The 27,481-nt window shown below is 41.0% G+C and overlaps 1 protein-coding gene across 1 annotated transcript in view; it reads left to right on the top strand.

Moving 5' to 3' along the window:
- Positions 1-27,481, top strand: part of LOC139449932 (neuronal membrane glycoprotein M6-a-like) — a 242,031-nt gene that overhangs the window by 5,109 nt on the left and 209,441 nt on the right. Inside the window, exons 5-7 of the mRNA XM_071231545.1 lie at positions 164-258; positions 1,448-1,513; positions 2,356-7,311. Coding sequence (XP_071087646.1) covers positions 164-258; positions 1,448-1,513; positions 2,356-2,508 — 314 coding nt within the window. The 3' untranslated portion in view covers positions 2,509-7,311. The remainder of the gene's footprint in view (positions 1-163; positions 259-1,447; positions 1,514-2,355; positions 7,312-27,481) is intronic.

Raw genomic sequence — 27,481 nt, 5'->3', positions numbered from 1 at the left:
CTTATTCACTCACTCACTCACCCACTCATTCACACACTCACCACCCACTCAGCCATCCACCCAACCAACTTACTCACTCACTCAATAATATATCTGTAATGTGCGTCAGTTCATTCATTATAAGCGTGTTGGTTATAAACATATTTTACTGTACTTGTTTCAGGGATCTACCGGAACAGTTCGTTCGTGTCTGGTATCACTCCCCCGGGCAAAGAAGCGTTGTGTCTACACAATGAACTGAAGAGGATGTGTGTGAAGGTGGGCACTTGCCATGTTGACATACGCCACGAGACACGAGACACGAGACAAAGTACTCTTGATTTTAAAGAACCTGAGCAGATGAAAGTACACAGTGATTCCAAGTAGAATTTGAACCCACTACATTACACCAACCATTCAAATTTGGGGATGGGGGTAAAAAAACTGAAATTGACATATGTTTTAACAACGAAAAGAAGCTGTATGCCGGACCGGTTGGATGTTCTGCAAAGAAAATTGGCACTCCCCCTTTCAGAGAGGTGGTGACGTGAGTGCACGTTGCTAGAAAAGTGCAATAATCTTGGATGCAACGTTAAACCCCATTTCACATCACCTGTCGGGGGTGTTGTGTCACTCACTCACTCACTCACTCACTCACTCACTCACTCACTCTGAGTGAGTGACACAACACCCCCGACAGGTGATGTGAAATGGGGTTTAACGTTGCATCCAAGATTATTGCACTTTTCTAGCAACGTGCATGTACGTGTGTGTTTGTATGGCTGCTTGTACCAGACTGAACTGCTGCTGATTTATAGTGCTAGCCATGAATACCCCACTCAGACCCAGTATACAGATTGAGAGCTTGCATGCATATCGTATATTTGTGCAATAATCTTCTGCGCAACGCCCCAATTTCACCTCACCTCACCACCTCTCTGAAAGGGGGAGTGCCAATTTTCTTTGCAGAACATCCAACCGGTCCGGCATACAGCTTCTTTTCGTTGTTAAAACATATGTCAATTTCAGTTTTTTTACCCCCATCCCCAAATTTGAATATCACTCACTCACTCACTCACTCACTCACTCACTCACTCACTCACTCACTCACTCACTCACTCACTCACTCACTCACTCACTCACTCACTCACTCACTCACTCACTCACTCACTCACTCACTCACTCACTCACTCACTCACTCACTCACTCACTCACTCACTCACTCACTCACTCACTCACTCACTCACTCACTCACTCACTCACTCACTCACTCACTCACTCACTCACTCACTCACTCACTCACTCACTCACTCACTCACTCACTCACTCACTCACTCACTCACTCACTCACTCACTCACTCACTCACTCACTCACTCACTCACTCACTCACTCACTCACTCACTCACTCACTCACTCACTCACTCACTCACTCACTCACTCACTCACTCACTCACCTTTATCTTTCAGATAACAGAGTCTGGTCCTTTATTCTGTGTGGCCTTCATCAGTGCCCTGCTAATTGTTTTGGGAATGGTGAGTTTGTTTTGAGATCTTTTGGAGAATAATGACAGTAAAGCGTACATGATATAAAAGGCACCTTGAGCATGTCAAAGTGTTTAAACTATAATTATAAAGAGTGTATTTCACTGGCAGTTCATACAATACCAACCAGAACATTTTGGTAAGGCACTACATACCATCATATGCTGATGAAAATATGCTGTTCAACTTTTATTAAGGAATTTGATGTATTTACTATTTAAAAGTTCACTGGTTTGGTGTATCATGGTGGTATGGGAATATCCTTAACATAAGTTGAGTAACTGTTTGATTGGCATTCTAGAAGTTGCTGAGTAAGTAGGAAAACGTACAGCTTTGTGGACAACAACTTCTGGTTTATTGCTTATAGCAATGTTTCAATGTAGATTATTACACGGTTCTCAAGCTTGTTCACACCAGCTTCCTGTCTCATCATCAGCTTCATTAGGGCTAGATCCAGTGAAGATCCAGGGTAGAATAGGTCTTCAGCAACCCATGATTGCCGTAAGAGGCGACTTTGCTTGTCCTAAGAGGTGACTAAGGGTTCGGGTGGTCAGGCTCACTGACATGGTTGATGCATGTCATTGTATCCCACTTGCGTGGATTGATGCTTATGATATCAATCACTGGATTGTGTGATCCGTACTTGATTATTTACAAACCGCCGACATATAGCTGGAATATTACTGAGTGCGGCGTTAAACAACAAACAAACAAAACGTCATTTAGCATTTGGTTACATATTGTTTAGAGGTTCAAAAAGACGTGAGGCTCAAAAACATGTTCACTTGGATATTTGTGGATATAATGATGCACTATATTTCCACTGGGTGTAGATTCACTTCATGATCTGTCTGGCGGCCAACTACACCCGCATCAGGATATCGAAGGAACTGACGGAATACAGGGACGCTGTGGAGATGGAGGAGCTGGAGATACAGAGCGTGGATCGGCTTCAGAAGGGTCCACCGCCCTACCTCGGGGACTGAGCATCCTGGAGATGTCAACTGGAAAGAGAAAAACACTGGGCATGGTTGATGAGATTCACTGTTTCTTGTTCAGCTCACCTCCACCTTGTGTATTGGCTGTTGTCAGTAGTCACATGTCATTATGATTAGGGTGAAATGATACATAGGTCACGATACGATACATATCACAAAACATAGGTCAAGATACGTATCGTGATAAATATATTTACGTCAAATCGCATGGAATCTTCTTGACAATAAATATTTCAGAGCAAGTTCCAAAGGAAGAGCTGGCTGTAGACACATGTTCATAGCAGCTATTGTTAGTAGTGAACTTGAAACGCTAATTACAACACATTTTGCAATATCTGACTTACCAAAAAATGCCAGGAGTCATATATTAAAAGAATAGTAATATTTCAGCAAGTGTATCGTCTTGTATCAATACAGAAACAAAAAAGTATTGTGTATCGTACCTTTACACCAATGTATCGTTTCACCCCTAGTTATGAGGGTTTGAAAAATAGTATTATTTTGATGAGTAGCTCACATAAAGATAGCAAAATGTATTGATCTTGAAAATTGTAATGTTCTATTTGATTGAAGATTATTTTGTTTTTGAACATGTTAAACTTCTTTTTGTTGTTTTTTTTTAGTGGAAATGACACTTAAATCAATTCAAACCACATTTGCTTGTTCCTCTTGTCAAGATAATATGTAAACCAAGAAATCAATTTGGTCGTGTCTTTTTCAGCAGATGAGTTTTTTTATATTCAAGAGTATGTAACAGAACTTGTAACCATGGAAACTACATTGTTTTGAAAAGTTTTGATCAATGATAGTGAGTTTGTTCCTTGCCTTGGCTAAGTGCCTTAGAAATTATGTTGATCATATGAGATATATGCTTGAAATTACAGAGGGGCTGTATCTGCAGCTTGTCTTGCTCTGTATGTGAAAGAGGTCTGCCTGAATACCCCTTGAGCAGGTATATACAGGGTTGATGTAATTCCCTTCTGTGTACAGGCCAGATCTTAGACACAGTGAGGTAGTTCATGAATTATATCTTTGTGAACCCTTGACACCGGTTTTTGAACCTCAGAAATATTTACACACGCAAGTATAAATTTTGAGAAAACTGTTCCACTTGTATATATTCATTTTACTTTCTCACAAACAATATTTTGGAAAATGCATTTTCATTACATTCCATTTCACCTTTTCATTGGTTGATGATTGAAAGCATTGGGTCATTTTACAACCCAATATTCACATGCCATTCCAGTTAATGAGAAATTGTTGTATAATTACCAGTAGTTCTGTATAGCCGTGCTATGTTAACTAACACATATTGATGTACATTTTTGTCTTTAGTCAGTTATGTAGATGGTAGACATTGTAACACTTTATTACTGCTGGAATGTCTAAGAGGTGGTCAGCATTCATCATGTCTATAATGTGAGCCTAATCCATAGCGTTGCCACTTCATACCTCAAGTTTTAAATGTTCCCACAATGAAAAAGTCCTTGCAACATTCTTTAGACTTCCCCTATCAATTCTATCTGATTCAATTGCACACAAGAAGTTTATCATTATGAGTCTGTAGTCATTTTGAGTTAGTGAGTTAGCTAGGTTATGGCTGCTTTGGACAATATTTCAGTTATATCCCTGCATGTCGGCTTGATGTTAACTGATGCATGTCTCAGACATTTTCCACTTCGGTGAAACCCACGAGCAGAGTATTGTCCTGACAAACCTAGAAACATAATCAGGGAGGACCGGGATTGAAATCCATGATCATAGGTTCCTGTCATGCCAAAGGGACGCAACTCTGCACGGTAAATTGCAGCGCCTTAGACGCCTGGGTCACCCATTCTCCTGTAGTCACTTTGAAACCACTCTGTATCGAGTCACAGGTGTTGAGACCATGCATTAGACCTGTTACTTTATTGAGGAGGACTAGGGTAGCCGAGTGGGTCAAGTGTTCCCTCATTATGCCCCAGGTTTGATTCCCCATGTGTAGAATTTCTCAGTCCATCCGAAGCAATGGGGTAGCCAAGTGGTTAAAGTGTTTGCTTGTCATGCTGAAGACACTGGTTCAATTTTCCACATGGTACAATGTGTGAAACTCATTTCTGGTGTCTCCAGTTTATATATTACTCCATATTACTGGAATATTGCCTCACACTTGGTCCAGCCTGTGAAGGAATTGCTTCAGTAAAACTGTACATACTGCAAGTGATGGACTGCCCTCCCCCTCTGTCACCATCACTGGCCTTCAATTAGGAAAGAAACGTGGTTTCAGATTAGCGGGTTTTTTTTGAGTAATCAATGACCAGGAATATATTTACGGCATTCTGAAGAATTCAAGTATCGAATTAACATGGTATCTGTTTCCATCCTATCATTTCACATATTTGGGATAGAGAAAAAAAAAGATCATCATCAAGAAAGTTGAAATGACCAGCAGATTTCCTCGCTTTGAATCCCTTTCAATTACATTTTTTAACCAGTCAGATTGCAGCACACACTCCTAATAATTTTTTAATGACGTTAAATCATGCAGTGTTATTTTTTTCTGCAGATTATTGAATTCATCTGAAGAGCACATTGTTTTTACAACACAAGAGAACCAAAAATATATGTGCAAATAAACACAATAAAATGGAAGCAAAGAGAGCATTAGTTTGGGGATTATTCCTTCATGGTTGTGTTTTATTTTTGTATTGAATGCAATCTTAACAATGTAGTGAACAGACCCTGAAACAACAGGTGAACCGTCTCAAGTCTTCATGTGTATAACAGGCATGTTTCCCTCCTGCTTGCTAAATAATATCTGTTATGGTTGAGTCGGATATACACGTGATATACCCACCCTCCAGAGGCAAGAGAGTACCTATAAAAAGTCCAGTTTCCACCCTTGCCGAACTAGGCTGGTATTGTGGAATTACTTAGGCCTGGATAACGAGTCTATGCATAGTCCAATCAAAATCGCTGATTCGTAAACGGTCATGCCAATTTTGGTCGATTGCAGGATTTGCAAAGCATGTGCTAAGCCAACTCGTCAACAGATATTTTCCAAATCTTTTCATGTTTTTAATCAAGGTGCTCTTGTCATTTCAGGCCCGTTTTATCACAATATAGATCTTGATTATCGATCAAATTAGCTTGACTGGGTGCCGCCATTTTGTTTCAAACAAATGCAAGTGATACGAAAGGTGGAATCTGAATGGTCCATAGGAGAGGCATAGAAGGGACTCATCTTGTAATAGCCACTGGTAGCGCTATGATCGAGGCCAGGAATTCCAGCCTAGTTAGGCAAGGGTGGAAACTGGACTTTTTATAGTTACTCTCTTGCCAGTTAATACCCTTGCCTCAGGAAGATGGATATACCAAGCTTGTGATGGCTTATGTTCGGAATTCACAAGGGACAATTTAAGTAGAGATTTCTAATGATTATGGTGAGGGTTTTGTCACTTTTGTTTACCTTTGACAAGTATACTTGTCAATCTGGGGACCATGTGGCTGCAGCAGTTGCAATACATAAACATCAGCTCCTTTAGTCCAATATGGTACCTCCCTGTGTGAAGATCTGACAGTGTGTGGGCGGTGTTGTGTTGTCAGGTGAACTTCCAGTCAGCCAATCAGCTTCTTAATTCTCGGTATGAGAGAAGCATTCACACAAACATATCTGTATTAAGAAATAATGCAGTGTGTTGTATTGTATTTTATCTGAAACTATTGGGAATATTGTTTTAAGATATTTCGAAGATGGTTAAAAGATTCTTCTCTTCAAAAGAGTAAGATTTTGATTTTCAAAACAACAATATGATACCTGACACATCTTTTGTCCCTCTATAGCTTAAAAATATAGACTACTTAAAAGAAGTTAAAGACATGTGATTTTTTTAATATGACTATAGCTAATCTGTCATACCAATTTGGTCTTCTTTAACTTCTTTTGAATTAAGAAATATACGAGGAGTGCGAGTTGTTTATCACACAGTAAAACACTGCTGGGAAATTAAACAATGAGGAGCGCATCCCCGAGTGGATTATTCACCCTGCAGTGTTTTATTGTACAATAAATGACCTCAAGTAATTTATTTGTTATATGAGATTTCAACATTATGTACAGCCTCTTTAAGGATGATGATAAAATGTGCAAGCTTCAAAATAATTACCATAATTTTAATGATTATGACTCCTTGAACACAATCTGACCTTGGCAGTGTAGGACAAGTCCATTTTATGTAGAAGGGTTGGTATTTCCTGTGTATTCTCACAATCCTCCCATCAATTATCTGTACTTTTCTCCCAATACCTATTATCACATCTAACCCACTTTATGGTGCGATCAGTCGGTCAGTGCATTTATCTAAGTGCCCAGCTACATCTGTGGGGAACAACTCAAAAGACACTTCCCTCCCAAACATAACGTTTCCAATTTACGTCATCTAGTAGCAAGCGCATGTCTGAATCTCCAATAATGACGTCATGATATAACAATGTTTTATCATGCAATAATTACGCTTCGTTCTTCATTGTCCTTCCTGATTTATCACTCAGCTATCTTATTTTAGAATATAATACTAGGCTGTGAGGGTGTTTATTAACTTGACAGTGATAACCCTTGTCTCATAGCATCATTGTGTGAAGGTGAGCTTCTGTACATTAAAACATTATCATAAATAAATCTGTAAATAGGATGTGAGTGAAAAGCAAAAGATGACATTGTCATCTATATATCTTGCCAACATATCTTATTCTAGTTATTTGCAAATTTTGTGCATCTAGCTTGACTTTTAAGATTTAAGGGGAGGTCAGGTGAAAGGGTTCACTGATCACGCTGAAGACCCGAGTTCGATTCCCGACATGGGTACAATATGTGAAGCCCATTTCTGGTGTCCCCTGCCGTGATATTGCTGGAATATTGCTAAAAGCTGCATAAACCATACCCACTCACTCACTTTAAGATTTAAATGCTGCTCAGTGAGATAGACTGATTCTGTCACATTCAATTGAAAATGAGTTTAAGTCACAACTATTAAGCATATTTGGTGAAATCCTGTTATTTCCGTGCCATTGTTCCCCTTGTTTAATTAATAGTAACTGCAAATAACATGTCATATTATTTCTAAGAAAATATGAACTCTATACACCTCTGTACAATCTGTATGTTCAAGGGAGATAACTCCGTCAACCCTGACGGCTGGTGTCGTCACTGACTTGCAGTGCTCCATTCATGTAATTTTCACTGTTATGTCGACTTTTACACCCGATGGAATCTGTTTCGTCGGATAATTGACAATGGTTATTCTCTGACATTGACATTTGATATTTATCCAGTTTGAAGTTCAGCCACAGGTAATAGAAGATGTGTGGAAAATAAAAATTTCAATAATGTGAACATATCTCAGTAGGCGTCCTCTGTGTTGTTCAGACATCAAATCGGTTAATTTGGAATTACTGTTTATTCATTTGCAAAACAATTTCATGTCTAGTGAACCCATGACATGCTGCATAAATGTTTTATATTAGCGTGGTGGTGTTTGCTGCGAGACCTTTCTGCCTAGTTATAACATGCTGTGATTGGCTGTAAATACATGATGATGATAAATGAGGCTTGATATAGCAGCTTGAATGTGTTTTGAAATCAGAATTTTAGTTCCAAACAAATGTGGCTATCACTATTTGAGTCCAGAATAATCTGATAATCTGTAGATGAAAAGTTTTAAGCACTGTCCTAATCTGTCATTCATTTAGTGACGATCGTTCGAAACTCTGCGGCATGCCTTTGAGTTTTTTATTTGATTTGTTTTAATCCCTAAATTACCAGGGGACATAATTAACCTTGGTATTAAACATGTTTAAAGAAGAATTTAAAATATTTTTCATTTGACATGCTGGATGTAATGAATTAAGATTTTGTCTTATACAAATCCCAGTCAGTCCCATCCCCTACCCCCCACCTCCAGAATATTACATGTCCTGTCATCGTATCCCAATTGTGTGGATCGATGTTTATGATGTCAATCACTGGATTGTCTGGGCCAGATTTGATTATTTCCAGACCACTGTCATATAGCTGCAGGGGCGGTCGGGTAGCCTTGTGGTTAAAGCTTTCATTCGTCACGTCACAGACCCGGGTTCGATTCCCAACATGGGTACAATGTGTGAAGCCCATTTCTGGTGTCCCCTGCCGTGATATTGCTGGAATACTGCTAAAAGCGGCGTAAAACCATACTCACTCACTGATATAGCTGCAATATTGCTGAGTGCAGCATTAAACAACAAACAGACAAACAAACAAAACATGTGCAGTCCTATTTTCACTATTTTAATATCACTGATATTTCTTTGGATGAAAGATTCAAACAGATGGTGATAAATAAATATTCTTGATCACTGTATTCACTGGGTCAACCCCAAGCCTGAAGAAACACCAATATTCAGTTTGCTCTATCCAACATTTTCTATTGGGTATGTAAACAGTCGTGTCTGTTAACAATGTTCAGTAGTCAGTACAGAAACTGTGGATGTACTGGGTCGATATTTTCTATATTCAACTTCCATATATTCGGAGATGTGTGTATTTATTGTTTAAAACATTGTTCAGATCCCAGGGAGTGTTTCATACATGTTTTATGTCCCATAACATCTTTAGTGATCTTAGCATCATTCCCTGCAGGAGGTTCTTGTCATATATTTATAGTGTGATTATATTTTTTTTACAATTTACAGATTGACAGCAACATTCATTATCACTTGGATTATTCAATATATTTGTACTTATATCCATTGGTATGGATGAAATGTAATTTACATTACTTTAGAAAAAATCTTTTGTAAGAAAAATTAGAAATTTTAAAGTGTTACACAGGAATGAGAGAGCTTTGAAGTTTCTTGTTTTTAGGGAGCAACCATTTCATTTTCGGAGGGGTGCAGGGGGTATTTTTTCTATTAAAAAGATCAAGCCCCAGTTTTACTGATTTCATTTGACATATTCCTCGCATTGTAGAAAAAAGATAAAGTGGCCTTTTCTTGTAGGCAAAGGTCCAAAGAATTAATTCGTTATTGTTACTGAATTAAAAATATAATTGAGCAAGCATTTAAGCTTAAAAAATAATTGAGCTCCTAAACATGTTAAAAGAATGCTCAAACCAGAATCTTGAGGCCCCCCTGTAAATCAAATGGTTTGTTCCTCAGATTCAGGATGATAGTCAAATGATGTCTTGACATGTTTCATTTGACTGTCTCTAGGTTACGACAGGTTTAGTCATCTTAATGTAGTGTGTCTGGTATGTTGCTCAGCTTGTGAATATAGCTATCATATTTATTGCTTGCTCAATTTGTTCCTTTGATTTATGGCGACTTGATTAGATTAGTTGATTTACTGGTCTTAGTTAGAGACAGAAGGAATTTATGTGATATATGTTCATTCCATTTTCAACAAGAATGTAAACTAATTTGTTGTCATAAATGTTGCAAGTTTATCTTCCACCAAGAGTGCCACTTTCACATGATTTGATACTAAAGTGTAAAACCACTATAACATATCCATTGATTGAAAAAAATGCTGACAGCACCATACTAGGTCTAATTTGTCACATATACTGCTCATGTTTTGATAGGGATAATGACAGTTAAAAAAACTACAAATTATGTTTCTGCGTATGTCGACTGTAACATGAAATGAAGATGAAAATGAGGCAGCTGCATAGCAATATTGAGTCTGGAATATGTTTCGTATGTCAGCATCTTGAAGCCATTGCTGACATCTGGTTCCCAACTCCCTATGAGAAGTTAAAGTGTGTATATTTGATATCATCAATAAAATTGTTTAGGTTGGCACCTAAAGAAAAAATAGATACATTGTTTTGTGAACCAATTTTTTTATATCTCGCAAAACTACTCAATATGCTGTTATATTTTTTCAGGCAGATTTTTTTAGGACAACCTACTGTTATGTCAAAACCAAACACCTTAATTACTAGTATGTATTGTCAAAAACTGATTCTTAAGACTTCTGGGTTTGTTTTGTTTAATTAAATATTCGGAAATAGAATATTTATTGGTAAAGATTTAAATGTAAAGAAACCCAAGTGCATTGCCTCAATAATATACTAGACAACTTTTGACAGAGATGTTTCTATCTTTCCATGATACACATAACTGATTCTCAAATGCCAAATGGGCGGTCGGGTAGCCTAATTGTTAAATTGTTCACTCGTCACGCCGAAGACCCGGGTTCGAATACCGACATGGGTACAATGTGTGAAGCTCATTTCTGGTGTCCTCTGCCGTGATATTGCTGGAATATTGCTAAAAGCGGCATAAAACCATACTCACACACTCATATGCCAAAGGTCAAATGATGTACCTGGTTATCCCTATCAAACATTGAGTAGAATATGTTCATAGCGATGGAATGTTTCTTAAACTGCTCTCACTATCAATGCAATTTAAGTGACGTAACAAGTTTGATATGTTAGGAATCCAGTGTGTGTTTCACACTTACTTCACAGGATTCATATTAGCATATGGCTGTCTGGTCTCTAATTTGCTGTCTGCAGCTCCAACATTCTTTCTTTGTCTGATGGGTGGTCACGTTTCAAGACATAGTTATCCCCCTTTTGATAAAAACAAATAATTCCCTTTAAATTGAAAAGGAGCCCCAGTGAGATGGGAGATTTAGAGACCTGAGGAAAATCTAGAATTGCTTCATTTAGGGCTTTTGCATTACAAAAAGAGCTGGGTGTAAGGTAAAATAATATGGTTCTGGGACTGAGACAGACTATCTCTTCAGAACAGGATTCATAGACTTAAAACACCGCTGTTGAGGGTAGATGTTCTGCCGTCGAAGTGAATCATACCTTTAATATCACACACACACACACACACACACACACACACACACACCCCAGTGTCAATATAATAGTTAAACTCCTTCTCAACCATGTTCTCCATTTGACATTACCAAGGAGATATATGTTTTATGACATGTTGAGATATACATTTTATAATTTTGACCTGTAATGCGCTTAAAAGTTGTATATTGATTATCATGAAATATTATCACACCCATGGTGTTGGAAATGAACAAGAGAGCTGGATTTAGCAGAAGAGTACTTCAATAACATTTACATTTAACCTCTGAAACGTTGACCCTTAATGTTTTAGCTGTTTATGAATTGCTGGTAAACATCTCTTATTTGTGTTAATTGCCAGCGATCATTATGCATGGTGTTTTGTTAATCACAAAAAAACAAAACGTTTAAGGCATATGTGAAGAGCATCCTGTTAACTCTTGTCACTAAGATGGTAACAATGGAACAGGATTCTCTACGATTTGGGACTGTTTTCTATACATTTATGCAGATAAATGCACAAAACATGAAAAACAATCCTTAAGTATACATTCCAGAAGCCCTTGGCAATCTTACTTGATATGGGCTGTCAGGCCATTGTTAATTTCTAATGCTTCATCCTCCATAACAATGCATCCATATCACAATTCCTTTTTTGTAAACAGTTTACCAAATACATTTTTAATTCAACTATTCAATTGTTTGTTGTTTCTTTGCCTCACAGACACAGGGTATGTTGTCCCTGGTGTGAGGTGCTGCAAATTGACGTGCAGAGTTGCGTCCCTTAACCCTACGATCCACTGATCATGTGTTTGAATCCCACAATTTTTCCGGTCATGATCTTGGTTTGTAATATTGACTATACATGTGCTTATGGCTGTCATTGAAGTGGTGACCCGTGGGTAGAATAGGTCTTCAGCAACCCATACTTGCCGTCACAGGCGACTATGCTTGTCGTAAGAGGGGACTACGGAATCGGGTGAACAGGCTCGCTGACTTGGTTGATGTATGTCATCATATATCAATTGCGTTGATCGATGCTCATGATATGAATCACTGGATTGTCTGGTCCAGGCTCGATATTAGCAGGAATATTGGTGAGTGCGGTGTTAAACAACAAACAAACAAAACAAATCTTCACAATACCCTCATATTTTGCCTGACGACCTCTTAAATTAGTAATTGGGGGTCCTCTGGGCCCCTAGTTTTGTAGGTCAAGGTAAAAACCCTGCCAGTGCATGACCACTGTGATGACGGATGTCCTGTCTCGCACCTGCTAGATCTTAACTGCTCAAGTCAGGAGCAACCATTCGGGATAGGGAGCAGGTCAGGATGTTTTTTTACTTTTGATGTTTATTAGCCCAATTACTTTTTAAACGATAATATGTGCTCAATTATTTACAAATAATTAAAAAACAACGAACAGTATTCCTTGTAAACTTAAATACAGTCTACAAGAAATGAAGATATCCAAACAATATCCTACCCCCCCACCTTGGAAATCAATGGTTGCTCCCGAACAGGATCTGCCACAAGTGAAGCAGCACCTGCCACTCCTGGCATGTGTTGATGGCGATGTATGCAGAACACAGATGCTGGGTTTGCAGGTTGTCATGACGTAGCGGAACTCGGCCAGGGCAATTACCGTGCTGCCTACACTGGCCAGTGGCTGATCAGGGGGATGCCAGCTGTCAGAGAATTGTACATATGAATCATGTTAATACATATGACAAAGGCTGGAAGAACTGTCTTCTGTCTGTGGAGATGGGTTTCTACTTACCGGCGGACGCCAATCAAAAACGTCGATACCTTGTCCAGAGTCAATATGACCCAATCGAGGCATCTTATTGATCAGGTTATAAGATGTCTGTTGGTTAGACGTCTGATTTCAGCGAGGAATGATCACGGAACGGTTTACGCAATAGCATGAACGTATGTCACGAATGGTACTTTATCGTTTACAATATGGCGCTTCTGATGTCGTCCCCTGGAGCGAAATGTCTCCTGTTGAACGACATGGCGTGTACAGGGTCACTGAATTATATTAAGCGAGGTCAAATGGGGTCAACGTCGCGTCCAAGATTATTGCACTTATATAGCTACATGCATGCACGTGTCCGTGTGTGTGTGGCTGCTTGCTCTAGTCCGGACTGATTCTGATTTATAGTGCTAGCCCACTGAGATACCAGTTTAACGTGAATACCCCTCTCTGACACAGTATACTGACTCCGTGTCGACCAGTCCTTGTTTTAGCCCCTTCATGCCGAGCGTCTGACAGGGTAACAACAAGTACCATCTTTAACGTCTTTTGGTATGACGCGGCCGGGGATCGAACCCCCTCTACCACCAGTCCACAGAGGCGGTCTTGTATATGAGTGCATGCGGTGAGTGAGTGAGTGAGAGCGAGATCACAATGACAAGACAAGAGTTGATTAATCGCGACTTCAGCACTTGCATCCCTCACCAGTGTATTAAATGACGCCGAGAGCGTATGCAAAACGTTTGTTTGTTGTTAAACGCTGCACTCAGCAATATTCCAGCTATATGACGGTGATCTGTATATAATCGAGTCTGGAACAGACTATTCACTCATTGACATCATTAGCATCGGCCCAAGCAATTCGGATACGATGACATGCATCAACCAAGTCAGTGAGCCTGACCACCCGATCCCGTAAGTCGCCTCTTACGACAAGCATGGTCGCCTTTCACGGCAAGCATGGGTTGCTGAAGACGTATTCTATCCCGGTTCTTCACGGCTTGTATGAACAACGTTCACGGACATGTAAAACATGAGTGAGGCACCCAAACACACTGTTGGAACATGGTTGAACAAACGTGTAAGCTCCTAAATACTTAGTCTAGCCCAGTCAATTTTACTCATTTTACCTGCTGTTTGTGAACATTGTGTTTTGGACAAGAGAACATTAAAATGGTACTATTCTTCACGGTTATTCGTAAATGTCTTGTTCCGAACGGTGCTGACGTCGCCTTTGTTTGACATATATATAAAACTCTAGGTGTATATAATATATAATAATGTTTACAAAATGTACTTTGTATGCGTTTTGTCAAGATCACACGGACCTAACACGACCTAATTCTGTTGTGGTCCCATGTGGTTGTCGTCAGGGCAACAACGTGAATGGGTGACTCGGTGATTTGGTTGACTGCATGTCATCCAGGGCGTGGATTGTTGCTCATAATATCAATCATTGGTTCAGACGCTGTGATTTACAGGTCGGTAGTATATAGCTGGACATCTTCCAGAGGCAAGATACATTTTGGCTGGACTAACGAGTCTATGCATAGTCCAATCAAAATCGCGCACCGATTTGCAAAGCATGTGCATCGCCAACTCGTTGTCAGCAGATATTTTCCAAATCTTTTCATGTTTTTAATCAAGGTGCTCACGTGATTTGATGCATTTCGCGATGTAAGACCCCTTTTATCACAATATAGATCTTGATAATTGATCAGATCGTCCTGACTTGGCGCCACCATTTTGTGTGAAGCAAACGCAAGTGATACTAGAGGTGGAATCTGATTGGTCCATGGGAGCGGCTTAGAAGGGACATAACTGGTAACTGGACTTTTAAAGTCAGTTAACTCCCTTGCCTCGGGAAGATGATAGCTGGAATATTGCTGACTGTTAAATAACTAACAATTAAATCATTCGACTTTCTACTGGCACGCGCGACGGATCTAGGAATAAAGCAGTTTGAATTTGTAGACAGGGCACGTGCGGAATAAATAAAACATATGAAAATACTGCTTACCTGTTCTGAATACAGGTAATTACTCACTCGGTTTTCCAACGTCTGTCACATATCAAAACGGTTATATGTTTGCCCGAAGAATAATAGTCCCACCCATCCCCTCACTCACACACTCAGCCATCCACCCAACTCACTTATTCACTCACTCACCCACCCACCAATCCCCTCACTCACTCACTCACTCACCGTTCACTCACTGATACGTTGACGTCTCTAATTCTACCGTACACATTTCCTGCCATATATCGCTTCTAAAATAAACAGTCCTCCCGGAGAGCGGAAGGTCCGGGGTTCGATCCTCCGGCCGCGTCATACCAAAAGACGTTAAAATATGGTACTTGTTGTTACCCTGTCTGGCGCTCGGCATTAAGAGGCTAAAGCAAGGACTGGTCGGCTCGGAGTCAGTATACTGTGTCTGAGTGGGGTATTCATGTTAAACTGCGGCATGGTATCTCAGTGAGCTAGCACTATAAATCGGCATCAGTCCGGACTAGTACAAGCAGCCACACACACACATATACACGTGCATGCACGTCGCTATATAAGTGCCATAATCTTGGACGCGACGTTAAACCCCATTTCACCTCACATCTAAAATAAACATCTTTTAATTACAATCAATGCAGGGGCGTGTGGACTTAATGGACACCAAACATGAACACGTGGAATTGGTCAAAATCAGGTATATCTTGTCTAAGAGCTGACTGAAAAGAATAGACGCCATGCAGTACAGGCAACTTATCAGAACCAATACGGTAACTGAGCTCAGCTGAAAACAACGACAAAACAAAAGAAGATGTCTAACCAAGGTGCACGCAGCCATATCATAACTCGGAATATGAATACCATCACAGCTTAGCGAATGTTAATCATTTTCCAACTGTTACTTCTGAGGCCGTCAGGAAAAGCACTCAACAGGTGAAATTCCCACTTCTGGTTACCGGGCCGTCTTTCACTTATTTCACATACAGCTAACATAATGCCACGTGTTCCGGGGTTCCCGAATATAGGTCTCGAAATAAATAATTTTAGCATCTTGGAATACAGATATGCGTCTGGTTTATCGAGGGTGTTTGACTCAAATAAACGCCCAATTATTATTCCTTATTTAAATAAATAATATGTTTAAATTGTTTAATGGAAACTTCATATTGGTAATAAATAGTGCTATTTATGACATAGCAATCGTCAGCGTTTATACATCATGCACACCGTATAACCCATATGCTATGCCCCACATGGGCCGTGGGGTGGGTCTAGATGTTAAACCGCTCACGCCCGAGGCGTGGTTAGATTCTCCACATGCGCGGCCGTAATGTTTCCTAGAAGCGACGTACGGCCATACTCATTCACGCATTCCATAAGCGCAAGGACTTCTGAAATATTATATGATTATCATTAGTTCGTGATGCATTTCAATTTTGTCTGTATTATCTTTGCTTAAATTGACTGAAAACTGGCTTATTACTATAAACCGCCTCCGTGATCTCGCTCACTCACTCACTCACTCACTCACTCACTCACCGCATGCACTCATATACTACAAGACCGCCTCCGTGGTCTCGTGGTAGAGCGTTCGCCCGGAGAGCGGAAGGTCTGGGTTCGATCCCCAGGCGCGTCATACCAAAAGACGTTAACATATTAAACTTGTTACCCTGTCAGACGCTCGGCATTAAGGGGCTAAGACAAGGACCGGATAGCTCGGAGTCAATATACTGTGTCTGAGTGGGGTATTTATGTTAAACTGCAGCATGGTATGTCAGTGGTCTAGCACTATAAAATTCCCATACTCTGGATAGCACAAGCAACCACACACACACACACCACGTGAATGTATGTCGCTGTATATAAGTGCAATAATCTTGGAGTGACGTTAAACCCATTTCGCCTCACCTCTTCTAACAGATGTTCAGTTATTGAAACATGTACATGATCACATTCCTTTCCAGCTAATATAGGGGGTACGTGTGGCCAAATCGTCTGAGGCGCCGCGATTCGCTGTGCAGAGTTGCGTCCCTTGGGCACGCCAGAAACCTATGACTTCGGGTTCGAATCACGGTTCGCCCCGATTATGTTTCTAGGTTTGTCAGCACCATACCCGTGCTCGGCGGTTTCACCGAAGTGGTAAAGGTCTGAGACCTGCATCACTTCGGGCTTTCCTCCCACATTAAGCTGACACGCCGTGATATAACTGGAATACTGTTAAAAGCGGCGTTAAACCCAACTCACTCACTCACTCACTCCAGCTAATATATTGATTGTGTTTGGTTTTACGCCGCTTTTAACATTATCCCAACCCATAACAGCGAGGGGCATCAAGAACTGGCTTCGAACATTGCAACAAAGTGGAGAATCGAACCCGATTCTTCGTTGTGACGATCACACGCATGAACCTTTAGGCTATCCCTCTTCCTCTGACTTAATATAACCTACTTACCACATTCGTTAATTTTATTAGTCGCTTAAGACGATGGACTTCGTGGACATAATCCTTAGCAGTACATGGCCTTATATCCCTCTGCGTGTCTCGCACTACGGATATGTCGATATATATAAGCTAAAGAACATCCGATTCTTTAATAGTACTGAAAGTTAATATGTCATGATATGAAAAAATCGGGTTCTCTTTGATTTATTTTGTGTGGTTTCACAGCTTGGACAGCGCGTCTTGTGTTTCTCTGTAACAAGTTCTTTGGTTCATTGTTGGAGTGGTGGAGACGCGATTGTACTGGAGATCACAGGGCCACGGATAGCCATAATATACTGACTGTACTGATTACATTAAAAAAATGTAATGTAGTCAGTACAGTCAGTATAGTATGGCTATCCGTGGCCCTGTGCTGGAGATAGCCAGGTCAGTTTCTCGCGTCTGCATCACGCGGTGGACGCCGGCAGGCTACGTCAGCTATCGACCTACTCAGATTTGTCACCTGTTGATTAGAATGTTATGAATAATTAATTTAGCATTTGGATTATCTATCACATTGATTAATGATTTTCCAGACTTAGCGAGTACGTAATACTTGCTATCGTAGACACATATAGTCAGCAAAAGACAGTATACAATGTAATTGTATCACCACTAGTAACAGAAAACGGCAGTAGGAATCGTAGCAATAGCAGTTGTATAGTAGAAGTAATAGTAACAGTAGAAGTAGTAGTAGTAGCAACAACTGTAGCTGTAGTAGTTGTAATTATTAACGTCGTAGCAATAGTAGCAGTAGCAGAAGTAATAGCGGAAGTAGTAGTAGCAATAGCACTAGTATAGTATTAGCTGCAGTAGCCGTAGTAGTAGTGACAACAGTAGCTGTAGTGGTTGGAATTATTTATCGCCGTAGCAATAGTAGCAGTAACAGAAGTAATAGCGCAAGTAGTAATAGTAGTAGCTGTAGCACTAGTATAGTAGTAGCTGTAGTAGCCGTAGCACTAGTAGTAATAACAGCAATAGCTGTAATATTTAACGTCGTAGCAAAAGTAGCAGTAGCAGAATAGCGCAAATAGTAATAGTAGTAGCAGTAGAACTAGTATAGTAGTACCAGTAGTAGCCGTAGTAGTAGAAGTGAAAACAGTAGCTGTAGTAGTTGTAATATTTATCGTCGTAGCGTGAAGATCCGGGGTAGAATAGGTCTTCAGCAACCCATGCTTGCTGTAAAAGGCGACCAAGCTTGTCGTAAGAGGCGAGTAACGGGATCGGGTGGTCAGGCTCGCTGACTTGGTAGATGCATGTCATCGATGCGTGGATCGATGCTTATTATATCAGTCACTGGATTGTCAGGTCCCGATTCGATTATGTACAGTTCGCCATCATATAGCTGGAATATTGCTGAGTGCGGCGTAAAACAACAAACCAACCAACCAACTAACGTCGTAGCAATAGTAGCAGTAGCAGAAGAAGCAAAAGCGGAAGTAGTAATAGTAGTAGCAGTTGTAGCAACGGTAGTACTGGTTAGAATTAGTTGTACGAGTAGTTGCAGTAATAAATATATAGTGGCAGTGTGAGTAGATGAAAGGGATGGCAGTAGTTGCAGCAGAAGTTGTGGTAGCAACGGCGGTAGCACACCTAGAGTTAGTGAAAAAACACTGCCTTTTAAATGGTACCAAGGTCCCGTGAAGAATTGGTCTTCAGATATCCATATGCTTGTCGTAAGAGGCGACTCTGGTCGACGCATGTCATCGTATCCCAAATAGTTGAGATCGCTGCTTATGTTGTAGTCTGTCTTACAGACCCTGAGACCGCCTCCGTGGTCTAATGGTAGAGCGTCCGCCCGGAGAGCGGAAAGTCCGGGGTTCGTTCCCCAGCCGCGCCATACCAAAAGACGTTAAAAGATGGTACATGTTGTTACCCGGTCTGGCGCTCGGCATTAAGGGGCTAAAAGAAGTACTGGTCGACTCGGAGTCAGTATACTGTGTCTGAGTGGGGTATTCATGTTAAACTGCGGCATGGTATCTCAGTGTGCTAGCACTATAAATCGGCATCAGTCCGGACTAGTACAAGCAGCCACACCCACACACATTCACGTTCATGCCTGTCGCTATAAAGTGCAATAATCTTGGACGCGACGTTAAACCCCATTTCACCTCATCTCACCTTACAGACCCTGATACAAATATATATCAAATACAGCCCATGCAAGTCTATAATGTTTGGCAAGTCTAGATAACTGCAGTATCTGAAAATGAAGATAGTCACTGTGCTCCCTTTTATTATATTTTTATTAAGATAACTGAACAACTGTTTTTTTCTGTACGATATGTTCATTTCAGAGACCAGATGTTAGTCCACTTGTGTTGCTGAATAGCTGCAGCGGTAAACAACACACAAACAGTTGTACCAACGTGGGTATGTTTAAAGGTGAATGAAAGCACACATTGACACAGGCAGACCTTTACCCTTTCACTCAGAAATGAAATCTTAACGGAAAGAGATGACGAATATGAATAAAAATGCTGATACACGGGGAGATAACTCACGACTATCTCATATAGCGAGTTATAAGGGGATGTGCTAACATTCTGTAAGGTTGCTAGCCCAACAGACCATGCGTTAGCCTGCCCCGGGCTGCTTTCTCTGTATAGATTGATGTATCCTCCTCCTCACATTTCTTGCTGCAGGAAATATTGTTAAAATGTTGTTATATTTACTAACTCACTGAAAACGAATTTTTTATGTTTCTATGATTTTTGTTTAAAGCCGCAGTTAGTAATATTCCAGCTACAGAGGAACCCCGTTATCTCGAAACTAATAGGAGCTTGTTGGAACTTTAAGATATCCGGACATTCGAGATAACGGGGTTTGTCTGTGTATGATCTAGTCTAGTCCGGGCCAGACAAACCAGTGATTGATATTATGAGCTACGAATCACGTCCTCAGATGACACGCAATAAACCAAGTCACCAAGCCTGACCACGTGGTCTAGCGTGTCCCCTCACAGGTTTATGTATGCCACGTAGCAGGTAAATCAGCTGTTAAAACCCCAATATACGTTCTGACTCATCCCAAGTCTATGACATATCCAGTTGAATATTTATGATCTGTTCAAGTATTTATCAGATCAACAACAATGATTAGGAGTTTTCACACATATTTTTCTTAGGCATGACACGTCGACATCAGCATGGATAACAAACCGAATGACGTCAAAGCGATAGCACCCTTGATCCCCAAATACACTTTGAACGTGTTGTTTTGAGATAAGAATGAATGTGCATGCATTAATGTTTGTACCTACATGTTTCGAATGAAAATAATGTCACTGACATTACGAAATAACAGCAAGGATAGTTCGTGTCAAGCCAGAAATTTTCCATTAATATTTATATAAAGAAAAATAATATGATCGAATTTAGTAATCTCAGTGTATTATTTGTGTCGGTGACCCTAAGACTATAGATCAAGGATAGACTTGCACAAGTCTCGACGGAACTAATTATTCCTTTAGATCATAATTCGTAGAATATATAAATAAACAAGTACAATATATAAAAAGAACAAGTTTTCCCTATAAAAGACTGACCTTCTTACATTACGCTTGCCTAGACTTGCAAGGGCCGCCTACGTGGTCTAATGGTAGACCCTCCGCCCGGGGAGCGGAAGGTCCGGGGTTCGATCCCCTGTCGCGTGATACCAAAAGATGTTAAAAGATGGTACTTGATGTTGCCCTGTCTGGCGCTCGGCATTAAGGGGCTAAAACAAGGACTGGTCGGCTTGGAGTCAGTATATTGTGTCTGAATGGGGTATTCATGTTAAACTGCGGCATGGTATCTCAGTGAGCTAGCACTATAAGTCGGCACTTGTCCACACACACACACACACACACACACACACACACACACTTGCATGCACATCGCTATATAAGTGCAATAATCATGGACGCGACGTTAAACCCCATTTGATCTCACCTAGACTAGCCTATTATAAGGCTAGATCTACCATACATCCTATACACGACTATACATCACGACACTGCAAAATATGTGTTTAAATCCTAAACCTAAACACGTTCCTCGTCCCATAATTCTGATGGGTTTAGGTCTACAATGAAAATGATATTCAGTAAATGTTGGATGTCAGAATAAACATGGAGAAATAATGCATATGACAGAATAAATCGGTCCGTTGGATGTCTGCTATAATATGAATATTTGTATGACTGAATAAAAATATGGACAAACTCATGTTTCATTATTTTATTTTATTGATAATGTCTGCAACGTGGGGTATCTCTGGGTGATACCATTTCAATTAAGAGGTAGTAAGGTAGTAAACTGCAGAGCATTCAACCTTGTCGTTTGTTGGTTTAAGATATCTGCAAACTGGCTCGCCCCACCTCGAGAGACACGAGGGGTAACTTCGTGTAATCTCTATGCACCCCCCCCCCCATTCATCACGCTGACTCGGGTTACTGCGGTGTATTGTGTATCCCACTCGAGAGCCTCCAGAAAAACAAACCCCTACATGGAATTCGGTCAACTAAATTTGGACATTGTTTACTTCTGCGAGTACATACACACGAGACTTGGGCGGGACCAGTCTACACATGCTCCGTCGATCTGTCCGGCCTCGGAACCTTGGGTGGTGTCTTCGCCCTACCCATGCCACTAGGCACATTGCTTCAACTTATCAACGGAGGGTCCGGGGTTCGATCCCCGGCCTCGTCATACCAAAAGACGTTAAAAGATGGTACTGTGTCTGAGTGGGGTATTCATGTTAAACTGCGGCATGGTTTCTCAGTGTGCAAGCACTATAAATCGGCATCAGTCCAGACTAGTACAAGTAGCCACACAAACACTCACACGTACATGCCTGTCGCTATATAAGTGCAATAATCTTGGACGCGACGTTAAACCCCATTTCACCTCACCTCAACTTATCAGCCCAATATAAACCGATCGCGTCATTCATCCATTTACTGAATTGAAGTTGTTCAATGTCGATTGTAAAAAAATAACTAATCTTGTATTTATTTACGATTGATATTTCGGTTTATTCCCAACATATTCGTCACGTGACAGCAGTTTCGCTTTGATTTCTCATGGTATTTTCTGCTTAAACTATCATATAACCTTCCGACCTCTTGTTACACGTGACCTGTGAATATCCGGGTTAGAATAGGTTTGAAGCAACCCAGGCTTGTCGTAAGAGGCGAATATGCTTGTCGTAAGAGACACATGTTTCAGGTATGTTTGTGGGGTCATGTCTTAGTGTGAAGTATGTCTTAGTGTGGAGTCATGTCTTAATGTGGAGTCATGTCTTAGTGGGGAGTCATGTCTTAGTGGGGAGTCATGTCTCAGTGTGAAGTCATGTCTTGGTGTGGAGTCATGTCTTAGTGTGGAGTCATGTCGTTGTGTGGACCAATGTCTTAGTGTGGAGTCATGTCTTAGTGTAGACCCACGTCTTAGTGTTGAGTCATGTCTTAGTGGGGAGTCATGTCTCAGTGTGAAGTCATGTCTTGGTGTGGAGTCATGTCTTTGTGTGGAGTCATGTCTTTGTGTGGACCAATGTCTTAGTGTGGAGTCATGTGTTAGTGTGGAGTCATGTCTTTGTGTGGACCAATGTCTTAGTGTGGAGTCATGTCTTAGTGTGGAGTCATGTCTTTGTGTGGACCAATGTCGTAGTGTGGACCCAGGTCTTAGTGTGGAGTCATGTCTTAGTGTGGAGTCATGTGTTAGTGTGGAGTCATGTCTTTGTGTGGACCAATGTCTTAGTGTGGAGTCATGTCTTAGTGTGGAGTCATGTCTTTGTGTGGACCAATGTCTTAGTGTGGAGTCATGTCTTAGTGTAGACCCACGTCTTAGTGTTGAGTCACGTCTTAGTGTGGACCAATGTCTTAGTGTGGAGTCATGTCTCAGTGTGGACCAATGTCTTAGTGTGGACCCACGTCTTAGTGTTGAGTCATGTCTTAGTGTGGACCAATGTCTTAGTGTGGAGTCATGTCTTAGTGTGGACCAATGTCTTAGTGTGGACCCACGTCTTATTGTGGAGTCATGTCGTAGTGAGGACCAATGTCTTTGTGTGGAGTCATGTCTTTGTGTGGACCAATGTCTTAGTGTGGAGTCATGTGTTAGTGTGGAGTCATGTCTTTGTGTGGACCAATGTCGTAGTGTGGACCCAGGTCTTAGTGTGGAGTCATGTCTTAGTGTGGAGTCATGTGTTAGTGTGGAGTCATGTCTTTGTGTGGACCAATGTCTTAGTGTGGAGTCATGTCTTAGTGTGGAGTCATGTCTTTGTGTGGACCAATGTCTTAGTGTGGAGTCATGTCTTAGTGTGGAGTCATGTCTTTGTGTGGACCAATGTGTTAGTGGGGAGTCATGTCTCAGTGTGAAGTCATGTCTTTGTGTGGACCCATGTCGTAGTGTGGAGTCATGTCTTTGTGTGGACCAATGTCTTAGTGGGGAGTCATGTCTTTGTGTGGACCCACGTCTTAGTGTGGAGTCATGTCTTAGTGTTGAGTCATGTCTTAGTGTGGAGTCATGTCTTTGTGTGGACCCACGTCTTATTGTAGAGTCATGTCTTAGTGTGGACCAATGTCTTAGTGTGGAGTCATGTCTTAGTGTGGAGTCATGTCTTAGTGTGGACCAATATCTTAGTGTGAAGTCATGTCTTAGTGTGAAGTCATGTCTTAGTGTGGACCAATGTCTTAGTGTGGAGTCATGTCTTAGTGTGGAGTCATGTCGTAGTGTGGACCAATGTCTTAGTGTGGAGTCGTGTCTTAGTGTGGACCAATGTCTTAGTGTGGACAAAGGTCTTAGTGTGGAGTCATGTCTTAGTGTGGACCAATGTCTTAGTGTGGAGTCATGTCTTAGTGTGGAGTCATGTCTTAGTGTGGAGTCATGTCGTAGTGTGGAGTCATGTCGTAGTGTGGAGTCACGTCGTAGTGTGGAATCACGTTCATGGTTTCACAGTTATGTTTGGTTCTAGAAACATGTCAGGGTACACGTCTATCTGCACAAGTCTGACTGTCTCTCGCGCTCTAAAAGTCGGTCGCTGAGTCGAATACATGCACAGCATTTAATAGCAAAACATAGTTCCGTCTGTCTGACGTGAAAATCAGGAATACATTGATGCACAACGAAACATAGTATGCGTGTTAATGAGTTTTTGTTTTGTTTGTTTTTCAACCTTGACCCTTCATGGGGTTATGTCAACGACTGTACACTTATTGTTGTCGTTATCTAGGTGTTTATATTTAACCTAGTCACCCATTTGGCAACTTACACACATACTGCACCTTGTTACACAACCGTCGTTACATACCGGAGCATGTCGCTGGATATTTTGTGAAACAACACATATACCCCCCCCACCCCCCCCCCCCCCCCCCCACCCCCCCCCCTACCCGTCCAAAAAAAAACCAAAAATAACCCCAAAACAAAACCCCAAGATAACAACAACAACAACAACAACAACAAAAAACGAAACACGTACATCAATCACAATCGGATGATCATTTGAGAATGATTTGTTTGTTTGTTTGTTTGTTTGTTTGCTTGTTTGCTTGTTTGTTTGTTTAACGCCGCACTCAGCAATATTCCAGCTATGTGACTTCAGTCTGTAAATAATCGAATCTGGACCAGACAATCCAGTGATTGACATTATGAGCATCGATCTACACAAATGGCATACGAGGACATGCATCAACCAAGTCAGCGAGCTTGACCACCAGATCCCGTTAGTCGCCTCTTACAACAAGCATTGTTGCCTTTTACGACAAGCATGGGTTGCTGAAGAACCGTGTATCCTACGAGGCATCCTATAGGATACATGGGTCAATACCTGATATTTTATTTCTGTACAGGTATGATCAATAATTCCTGTGATTGGATATACTGGATACGCTCCGCTTCGCGAACATGCAATTTGACCCATATCACGAGGGAACCGATACTGGTGTTTACAAAGGCACGAGGAATCTATATACGCATTTCCAGACAGGTCATGGCATTCGGGGCAGACAATTCCCGTTTTGTCACAATATTCTAAGTATAGCAGAAATCGATTGTTCCTATCGCTCCACTACATATACATTTCAGAACCACAGCACCTGACCTTAACCCCTCGTGTTACGACGACAGCCGAGATATACTGATCAGCGTGTGTGTCTCGCCTTCGCGGTGTGTCATTGCTGTTTCCTAATACATCGTAAAATGGTATCAGTATTATAAAAGGGTTAATTTGACAAACAAACATATATCTGGTGTATCCTAATTGGTATGTTGGCATGTTACAATATTTATTTCAAACTTACATTTTTTTTATCTCATTTTATTCCAATTATCCGATACTTGAATTTTGTCTTTTAAGTTGTTCATGGCTTTTCAATTTGGAATTATAAATCGCTAGCAGAGTTTCTTCCCTTGGGCAAGACAGAGCCCTTTGACTGTGGGTTCGAATCCCGGTTCGCCCCGATTATGTTTCAAGGTTTGCGAGCACCATATCCGTGCTCGTGGTAAACGTCTGAGACCTGCATCACTTTGGGCTTTCCTCCCACGTTAAGCTAACTCAGTGATATAACTGGAGTACTGCTAAAAGCGGCTTTAAACCAAACCCACTCACTCATTCACTCACTCAAATTGAAAACGAAATCTGAAGATCTGCCATCACTAATTCCCAACCAAGTATACTGCATGAATTAAGGAACCAAATATCGAGTTTAGTGTCATCAATTTAGCCGCCCCTTGATCGTTAAATACAGGCACGTTTATTTTACAAACATATGTCTTTATGGCAAGCAGTGGCCTAATGTTATTGCCAAGAGTGAATATTTCAACGTAATCGGTTCCCGGCGCTCGCTGGTGCGCATGCCCAGTTGGGCATGACCTTGTGGCCGAGGTTAAGCCAAAGATTCGTTATTCCCGGCGCTACCACCCACTGCTGTAACTGCCTCGGTTGCAATCACAGCCACTTAACTGTGTGGGTCTCTGCAGGAATTCTACATTTTACAAAATATAAAAAATCGAAACATGCAATTATGTGAGACAAAACTCACTGAAAGCTATTTTACGGTTAACTTTGGAAGTAATTTTTTTCATTATCTATAACGTGCACGATTTAATCAAAATAAATTAATTGGACTGTACACTCCTTTTCGAATATAGCAGTAACTTTTGAGTGGGTGATTGTTGTTTAACGCCGCACTTAGCAATATTGAGCTATACATCGGAGTGTAGACAATCGAGTCTGGACCAGACAAACCAGTGAATGAATGTACGAGCAAAACGATCGACCAACCGGGTTGCGATGACACCACAGAATCACAGAGAGAATTTTACCGTCTCAGAGGTGAGAATTTTACCGTCGAGACATGCATGTGTGTGTGTACTAGTGCGGGCTAATGCCGGTTTTATAGTGCTAACCCACTGAGATACCCTGCCCCAGGTTAACAGATATCCACTAGACCACGGTCTACCGTTTTAATAGGATGTTACGACAAGCAGAAGACGCTGTAACATTTGATGTTCATTGATAGATCACGCAGATAAAAAGAGATAAAAGTTTACAAAAAAACTAACTGAATAATGGAATCATAAACATATCAATGATATCTTTTTGTAATTGTCCCGGTTGGCAATTGTCTGGGTGGCAATTGTCTGGGTGGCAATCGTCCTGGGTGGCAATTGTCCTAAGTGGCAATTGTCTGGGTGGCAATTGTCCTAAGTGACAATTGTCTGGGTGGCAATTGTACTTAGTGGCAATTGTCTGGGTGGCAATTGTCCTAAATGGCAGTTGTCTGGGTGGCAATCGTCCTGGGTGGCAACTGGACCCGTGAAGATCAAGGGCAGAATAGGTCTTCAGCAACCCATGCTTGCCGTAAAAGGCGACTAGGCTTGTCGTAAAAGGCGACTAACCGG

The sequence above is a fragment of the Haliotis cracherodii genome, unplaced genomic scaffold (genome assembly GCF_022045235.1).
Source record: "Haliotis cracherodii isolate W230 unplaced genomic scaffold, xgHalCrac1.p SCAF_8, whole genome shotgun sequence".
Classification (NCBI taxonomy): Eukaryota; Metazoa; Mollusca; class Gastropoda; order Lepetellida; family Haliotidae; genus Haliotis; species Haliotis cracherodii.
The sequence above is the reverse complement of the archived record's forward strand: the minus strand, read 5'-3'. Positions and strand labels throughout refer to the sequence as shown.